General features: G+C 46.3%; 1 protein-coding gene across 1 annotated transcript; it reads left to right on the plus strand.

The window, feature by feature from the left end:
* On the plus strand, positions 1 to 3480 carry ZIC1 (Zic family member 1; the record flags this gene model as incomplete). Its single annotated transcript, XM_082625733.1, has 3 exons — positions 1 to 982; positions 2439 to 2602; positions 3283 to 3480. The coding sequence occupies 3 exons, from the start codon at positions 1 to 3 to the stop codon at positions 3478 to 3480; spliced, it is 1344 nt and encodes a 447-aa protein (XP_082481859.1).
* Between the last annotated feature and the right edge of the window lie 5866 nt (positions 3481 to 9346).

The raw sequence follows: 9346 nt of genomic DNA on the forward strand, positions 1-9346 counted from the left end.
ATGCTCCTGGACGCCGGCCCCCAGTACCCCGCGATCGGCGTGACCACCTTTGGCGCGTCCCGCCACCACTCGGCGGGCGACGTGGCCGAGCGCGACGTGGGCCTGGGCATCAACCCGTTCGCCGACGGCATGGGTGCCTTCAAGCTCAACCCCAGCTCGCACGAGCTGGCCTCCGCGGGCCAGACGGCCTTCACGTCTCAGGCTCCCGGCTACGCGGCTGCGGCGGCCCTGGGACATCACCACCATCCGGGCCACGTCGGCTCCTATTCAAGCGCAGCCTTCAACTCCACGCGGGACTTTCTGTTCCGCAACCGGGGCTTTGGAGACGCGGCGGCTGCAGCCAGCGCGCAACACAGTCTGTTCGCTGCTTCAGCCGGGGGCTTCGGGGGCCCACACGGCCACACGGACGCCGCGGGCCACCTCCTCTTCCCTGGCCTTCACGAGCAGGCGGCGGGCCATGCATCGCCCAACGTGGTCAACGGGCAGATGAGGCTTGGCTTCTCGGGGGACATGTACCCGCGGCCCGAGCAGTATGGCCAGGTGACCAGTCCGCGTTCAGAGCACTATGCCGCGCCGCAGCTGCACGGCTACGGGCCCATGAACGTGAACATGGCCGCGCATCACGGCGCCGGCGCCTTCTTCCGCTATATGCGCCAGCCCATCAAACAGGAGCTCATCTGCAAGTGGATCGAGCCCGAGCAGCTGGCCAACCCCAAAAAGTCGTGCAACAAAACTTTCAGCACCATGCACGAGCTGGTCACGCACGTCACAGTGGAGCACGTCGGCGGACCCGAGCAGAGTAACCACATCTGCTTCTGGGAGGAGTGTCCGCGCGAGGGCAAGCCCTTCAAAGCCAAATACAAACTGGTTAACCACATCCGCGTGCACACGGGCGAGAAGCCCTTTCCCTGCCCCTTCCCTGGCTGCGGCAAGGTCTTCGCCCGTTCTGAGAACTTAAAGATCCACAAAAGGACGCACACAGGTACGGAAACGGCTGTCCTTGACACCCCTCGTTCCCTATCCCAGGCCTGAGACCCGAAATCCAAAAGTCAGCGGCGGGGGCGCACAAACCCGGCCTCGGTTGGGTCTGGAAGTCAGATTCCAGCAGGCAGACAGCGAAAGTGTGTGCTGGTTTTTAGTTTGAAGCTTGAAATTCTGGTGAAGTACAGAGAGGATCGGATTAGAGGGATCTAGGGATATAGATTTTTAAATGAGAACTAAAAAAAGGCGGGGAGAGCTGAGAGACAAACCCTGTTTTGCGGAGCCCTTGGTGCGCGCGAAGCCGGCAGAGGTGGCCGGCTCCCGGCGGCGGCGGCAGCGGAGGCGCCAGCCGCTCCAGCTGCATGCAGGCAAATCTAAACGTTTGCTTTCGGCCGACATCCCCTCTCCACGCACCTTAGTGAGGACTTTGCCAAAGGAAGGAGCTGAGGAAATTGGGGGAGAACGGATGAAGGGGCACAGAAAGAAACAAAAATAGAGACAGAAAAGAGGGGGCGGCGATGGTGAAAGGAAGTCAATCGGGCCTGAGGGGGCTTATGCATATTTAAAGAGCCCCGATTTTAGTAGTGACTTGTTTGTGAGCAGGCTTGAGGAGTCGGGAAAGTCAGCAGAAGGTGGAGAAGTCCGTTTTGTCAATTAGATTCTGTGAGGACTTTTCGAAACACCGAATACCCTGAGTTGGCCTTTAAAAATAAATAGACCGGTCGGGAGCAGTTAAAAGAAAAGTTCGCGGCGAGCTCAGGGCTCTAGTGTGGGTCGGGCAGGCCATTCTGGGCCTCTTGGGCCAACAAGGCTGGGAATTCGGTCTGCTTGCCTGTCCCGGTTTGCCCGGGTGATTTCTGAGTACTGCGTTTGGAACTTGGCGTTTTACGCCGGAGCCAGGGAAGAATTTGCGGCGCCGAGCTCTCGGCCCGGATTATCCTATAAAATGTGAGTGTGTATAGGGGTGGGGTGGGGTGGGGGCGGCGACGAGCGGGGTGCGGAGCGTCGGGGAGGGGGTAAGGGGAGGAGAGAAGAGCAAAACAGCAGGAGAATAAGCCCGGAATGTGAAAATTAGAAACCTAGAGCTAGGTAGAAGCTGCCTGAAGTCGTCTGTATAGCCCTGGGACTAAAAACCAGCAGCCAGACCTGCTGCTACTCTGGGATCTAAAAAACTACCACGACCACTAATAATAATAATAATAATAATAATAATAATAATAATAAAATAATAAAATCTGGATCTAATTGGATTAAGGGTTAAAATAGTTCAGATGTTTAAAATTCCAATGCAGATATATGACTTTTTTAAAGATCCGGGTTTTGAGCTTGCAAAGTGTTAACCCTGGGCCGCTGCCTTTTTAATTTTTGTTTTTATTTTTATCTTTTGTTTAATTTTTTAAAAAGAGCCGCGGGGTTTGTTCTAACCAGACCTCTCTCTTTCTTGCCTTTCGCACCAGGGGAGAAGCCCTTCAAGTGCGAGTTCGAGGGCTGCGACCGACGTTTCGCCAATAGCAGCGATCGCAAGAAGCACATGCACGTGCACACGAGTGACAAGCCCTATCTGTGCAAGATGTGCGACAAATCCTACACGCACCCCAGCTCGTTGCGCAAACACATGAAGGTAATCGCCGCGCTCTCGCCGCCCGCCTTGGAGCCAAGAGCCCGCTCAGCTCTTCGGCCGGGGTCGGGCGGCGAGTGGCAGCCGGGCGGTGGCAGGAGCCGGCAGAGGCGGAAAGGCAACGATTCCTCTCTGCTGACTGGGGCTGGGCAGAGAGGGCGGGGGCTGGAAAAGGAGATGGGGGCCCCCAAGACCGTTCTAAATTTACTGTTTAATAATAAAAATCAAAAGAAGTGAGCACTCTAGCAGAGGCCGCGACCGATGGGGAGCCAGGACAGCCCCAGCGGGATGATGCTGACGAAGCTGCGGCCATGGCGGCTTGGCTGGCAGCGTTGGGCAGAGAGTTGGGGTCTTGCACGCGGTCCTGAGCGCTGGCTCACCTAACCCTGAGCAAGCAACGTTCAGCGGCTGCCGTGAGGACCATCTCAGGCTCTGGCCTCACATCCAGCCTCCCCCTCCCTAGATATTTTCTTTTGTTGAGTCCCCGGGGCACTGTCCCTCCCCGGAGCCCAGCCTCTGCAGGGCCGAGGCGGGGCAACCAAGCCCAAGTCCCGCGGGTCCGGCCTCCCTGGAGTTCAAGGGGATCCAGGGCTCCTGGGGGAGGCAGCGCGCGGCCTTCAACCCCCCAGGAGGCCGCCGCGGCGGGTCTTTATCTCCGTAAAAACGCGACTTTATTCCTGCAGGTCCACGAATCCTCCTCGCAGGGCTCGCAACCTTCGCCGGCCGCCAGCTCGGGCTATGAGTCCTCCACGCCGCCCACCATCGTGTCTCCCTCCACAGACAACCCGACCACCAGCTCCCTGTCGCCCTCCTCCTCCGCGGTCCACCACACAGCCGGCCACAGCGCGCTCTCTTCCAATTTTAACGAATGGTACGTTTAAAATCAGAAACAAAACACCGAACAAAACCCTATTTAAGAGACTGAGCACACACACACATACAAAATATTACTGAAAGCATCAAAAGAGTCCCCTCCCCACCCCCTAATCCTATTTTTTCTAAACCTGCCGATAGACCCAGGACCGAGTAAGAGAGAAGCACCAAACCTTTACATTTTTTTTTTTCTTAGTTTGGCAAAGGCTTGGTAGCCAAGGGGTGGGAGGGGGGTGGAGGAGAAGGCGGTCGCCTGACCAAACGCCGCCAACCGCGAGGGCCAGTTTCTCCTGGGAATCTGAACAGGCTCTCTGGGAGTCGGCTTTTTTTTTCTTTCTTCTTTGCATTCTTGTAAATACAGAATTATTAGCTTAAAACTGTACTGTTGGATTCTGTATATAGTTATATCTTGGTTGGAACGGGGGGTGGGGTGGGATCGTGGCGTTGTGGTCTTTGCATTGGGGGAGGGGGGAGGGGCTGGGGGGAGGGCGGAGGGGGGAGGGGTGGGCGGCCGAAAGCCAACTGTTTGTACTGAATGGCAAGAATGTTCTAGTAAATGTGTACCAAAATGTGAATTACTTTGTACGATTACAGTCTCCACGTCGATCTAACAGAATATTATTGGTATTAATGTGCTTTTTTTGTATAAAGTGCAAACATTTCGTCCCAAAGTCTAAGTACTTTAGTGCAGTAAAATGTTGTTTTCACGTCCTGTCAAGAATTCGTATAGTACGAGCCTGGATCTGCGTGTCAAACTGTTCCATTTGTTTATGTAAAGTGATATTAAAAAAAGATATAAACTATAACTGTCCGTTGCTTTTGGCAAAAGATACAACCACATAATGTATATAATTCCTAGTTTCCATATTTATCCGCATGTAAAGGGCCGGTTTATTCATGTTACAGCTATTCAATATTTATGGCTAGAAGAACTCGTATGTACACTTTAGTTTCCAGAACTGTTTGGTAACCTTTCGTACGTTATTAAAGATTCTTAAATCTCAGTGGTTGTGGTAGGAATTTCTTCTTCACCCCCAGCAACCTGCTGCCTCTTCTGCCAGCCTTAGTGGGTCTTGGGAAAAGCTCACCAGTCTTCCCTTTCTGTCATCGCAGGTCGTATAAATGTGATAAATGAACGCTACCCTGCTGGCTCTCCGAGAGGGTGTAATTAGTATTTATATCAAAATTTATGAAACAAATTTTCGGCCGCAGTATAATTTAAATGACCTTTGCAGACATAGAATAACAACCATAAAAATAACAGAAATAGATTGCGCAGGCGACATCAATATTAATGTAGGCGAATCGTCAGCAGCTCAAGGACTCGCTCTGCAGCTTTGCAAATGAACTTGCAGCCAAGGGTTTTGCTGTCCCTCAAATGAAATTCCCCGAGTTGAAACCAAGTTGCAGATTTACTATATCATATTTTAAATTGCTGTCTTCAAATAAACCATTTACGACCATAACTAATTTTCAGGATGTCGATGCATGCTTTTCCAGGCCTTCCTTCTTTGTACAAAAGTGAACCTCCATAAAGCATTTTACTTATATTTTTTCAAATGTGATGCTAATTTAAATTAATTACTTCCTCTGATATGTTATTATTCCTATAATTTTGCCAGTTATTAGTTCTCTCAAAAATACATATAGGGAAGAGAATTATGTTATGTAATTTGATTGTCTTTCTATCTCTTTTATTTATTTCTCATTTACTTAAGAAATTCGTTCCATTGGCTGGCGTTGATACAGTAAATTTGTAAATGAGAAGACAATATAAAAAATCTAAATTACTTGTGCTTAATGACTGTAGCAGAACGCCTTTTCTCTAAATCAGATTGTCTTTCTTGCAGTTTAGTTTGATAGATTTGCAAGCTATGCTGCTCCCTCGAAGTTAGCTGCGCTGGTAGGAACGCGAGCTTCTTTGTCTCTGGTTGTAGCTTGCATGATCGCCCCATTAAGCAGACAGCGTAGCCGGAGATCACAAATCAGGGCCTTGGCTGTAGTTGCAAGGGTGCTGATGTGTCAGAGCACAAGACAGAAACTGACCTCACTGTAGGCAAGTAGGAACCCAGACTTGCATCTTTAATATACAATGTTATGTGTGACTCTGAGAAGGAAAGCAAGAGGGAAAATCCCTCAGGAGTATGAGAACCCCTTAAGATACTCATATCTGTTTCGAAGTGTACCATTGACCAATTACAAAATCAAAATGTTAAATTCACTTAAAATTTTTTTGACTCGTCCTTTCATTGCTTGCTATTTGTATTTGTCACTTTTAGGCAGCAAAGTTTTACTACGTAAGGAGGGGATTTGCTACACTTTCTGTAGCACATCAAAAACTAGAGACGGTGGTGTTTAACTTTTAAAAAATTGTTTTTGTGACCTATAAGAGTAAAGATCAACCTTTCATGAAAAGAGCGCCACCTTGCAAGGTTTGGTGAGACTTGAGGAAGTTGAACACCTAAGCAGAAATTGCTGCTGGTTCTGAAAATCTCTGAGACTATAAGCTGGCCCCAGTTGGCTCTGGAGGTTTAATATTAACTAACAGCATAGTAGTTGAAGTGACTCCAGGCATTAGGGCCAATAATTAACAAACATAGAAAATAGCTCAACTCTCTAGGAAAGAAAGGTAAACACCTCAATTAATAATCCTTCCCTTTCCTTTAGAGATGAGAATGTCTGGGAGTCTGATATAAGTATAATAATAATAACAACAATACTTTTGTAACTTTGTTAGTGTATTTAGGAAGATAGTCAATGACTGTATTTTTCCTTTGACCATTCCTGAAAGCAGTTTACTTCAAATTTGGAAATATAAATGTCTCATTTGTTATGTATCTGATGCCCTTTTAAACTTTAATAACATAGCATAATAATTAAATATCATACTATGATATATGATTTAAGTAGGATATTTTAAAGATAAATTTTAGGGATAAATGTTTACTTCAAAACTACTTCATATTAAAAAATTTTTTAGACATTGAATGCCAAATATTTTTTTAAAAAAAAAACCATTTGAAGAGTACTGTGTGTGTGTGTTTGTGAATAACCTCACTCACCAGAAAGGAACTTTTATAGTAGAAGCCAATATTTATGCCAGTCCCCCTTATGCATTCTCTTCTCCAACCCTTATCCCAAAGAAAAAGTCATTAATGATGTAGGTTGCCTAAAATAATGCTTCAAACTCAAATGTAGTCTATTATTTTGTTGGTACCTTTAACGTTTGCTTCTTGGGATGTATTCTTTCTACTTTTCTTCATGGGCTATTAGGTTTTGAAATACATGAATGTGAACAGCAAAATATATTGTTAGACCCTATTTAGCAGGAGCTGAAGATGCTGCAAATGGCTGGTTTGTGTGTGTAGCTGTGGATTTTGATTTAGGCAGAAAGCCGTCCTGGTTCATATTTTGACTCCATTGTTTTCTATCACTATCCAATGATTAGAACAGCTAACAAGTTATTAAAAAGTTATATTGCATCAACAAAAGATGCCTGACTACAAGCAAGCGTATTTGAGAAATGAAGAGAAATGAGTTGTGGTATGTGTGTGTGTGTACATTTATAGAGTAAGCATGTAAATATACAAGCTCCATTTATATGGGGGCTAAGTAATTTTCAGAGCCTTTGTTTTCTTCTTCAAAAGCTACCCCCAACTGCTTTAAGCATTTGCAGCTGATGATTTTGATTTTTTAAAGTCAAGCATTCAAGTTAACCTTTAAGAAGCAAACCACCTCCAAAAGAAAGATGTAACCTTTCAATTGCCCCATATGCTTATCATTTTTTTTCTTTTTCTTTCTTTTTTTTTTTCTTTAGCTGACAGTGTAAATAGCACTAACCTTCTTTGCTCATGGGCCTGGCATTTAGATGTTTTTATTTGTTGATGGTGAAGTTTTCTCAGAACTTTTAAAGGGCTGGCAACAGAACTACATTCCCCAAATACCTTGCCCAGCCCTGAGACCTTCCTGATGCTCCCTTTTAGAGGTCAAGTTGTAATCAGTGTCCTGGTCCCCTTGTGAATCAGTACTGGTGGAGTTGGTACCTGAGCATACTGCTTTCCAGGAAGCAGCTTGGGGAAGGCTCTGGTCCTTAAAGAGCAGCACCAATTTATGATGGGCTGGGAGTAACTATATGTGGTCTGGCAAACTCAAAATGAGGGCACTGAGCTTGTGCCTTTGATTATTTGTGAACTAGATATGAAGTCAGCAGATTCCCAGCTCACATTTCTTTTTTTTTTTCCAACTCAAAATACTAATTACAAATTTATCTTGTCCTCTCTAGGTACAGAGTTCTCGCTTGCTCCTAGCATCAAGTGTAGTTCTTAGAACTATGTGTTCATATTAGGAAAACAAAGTGTTGTTTTCATAAAATTTGCCACAGTTCACATGACTCTCTCTGGTTTTAGAATTCTTGAAAACAGAGTGGCAGTGGAAAGATTTATCTCATCTATGCCAGGCAAACCTGGTTCATGTTACTATAGGTTCATATTACTCAGGGTGCTAGGTTTTTTTTTTTCCCCCAGCTTTTTACCACCCTATTCACTATCAGTAATATGTACCCATTTAAACTGGTTAGATATAGAATGTAAGATTTTATAAGAGTAACTATACAGCAATCTCTTTTTTTTTCAAATGATAATCACTAGTTTGGGGCAAGAAATAAGAAAAAATGGTAATAACTTTCTATAGCATGCCACATTTGAGCCTTTTCCTCAAAGTTTATTGCAAGTATAACGGCACAATATACACGAAATATGAGCAGTGTTCTCCATTAATCTATGCAAGTCAGGTTCATTCCAGAGTGTCTCACCAAGTAAGAGGAAACACGATCAGCCCAAACCAGAGGCTATTTTTACCATGCAAGCTGAATTCTGGCATTAGTTCCTAACGTTTATTTCCACTTTAGAGCAAGGAGCTAAAACAGTATGAAGTTTCCAGTTGATGCTATACTGGAGGTGGGTTTTTCAAGAATAAGAAACTGAATTTAGCTATCTAGTATGGAAATGACATTGCTTGTCAATGATACTAGAGACTTCCATTGTCTGGCTCTTGTCCACAAAATTTTGACTGCCTCTGATATTGCGGGTCATCTTTGTAAGTTTATGCAGAAGAATTCACGGGTTGTGAAACTTACACAGTGATATTTTCACCTACAGCATACACAAGAATCAACTATTAGCAACTATAAGCATGGATATAAACAGATGGGAATTATATCTCTCTAAAAAAAACAGACGTTCGAAGGCCAGCGACCTTAGCAAACTCAAAAAAAATTACGATTATTTTGCTTCTGTCTTTTGTGTAATAATCCCCGTTAAGCTACAGAAAACATAAGGACATAAAGAAGGTGAGAGAAGCTTACATCCTAACTCCTTTTTAATTTTTTTCTGTCTATCCGGGAAAAATCCCAGCCTCTGGCAAAGAAAGCTGAAAACTGTGGAGGAAGGTAAAACCACGAAAAAGGATAGGGGTGGGTGAGTCTGTGCGTCAAGGGAGATTTTTGTCCTGGAGAATTTCTTGAAAATATATAAACACAGCCTTTGGAGGTGAGTTTGTGGCGGTGGGGTGGAACAGCAAGACTTCCCCACAGCCCCTCCACAGAAGGCCTGGCGGTCAGCGTTTGAGGGGCCCCTTGCGCCACCCTGCAGCCCTGCGGGGCGCTTTCGAAGTCGCTGCCGCGGGCTGGGACTGTGGCTGGGAGAGAAGTGCGCAAGCGCGGCCCTGGGCCCGCGGTTCCACGTGCTAATGAATATGCATGAGGCGCCCCCCCCCCCCGCCCACACGGGCCGCGGGGAACAGCTCTGAGGCTCTGGCCTGCGAAAGCTGCTGGCCCGGCTGCCAAAGTAGTGCGGCGAGGAAGCTGCACGTGTTTGT

The sequence above is a fragment of the Mesoplodon mirus genome, assembly GCF_964341445.2.
Source record: "Mesoplodon mirus genome assembly, chromosome: 6".
In the NCBI taxonomy this organism is placed as follows: Eukaryota; Metazoa; Chordata; class Mammalia; order Artiodactyla; family Ziphiidae; genus Mesoplodon; species Mesoplodon mirus.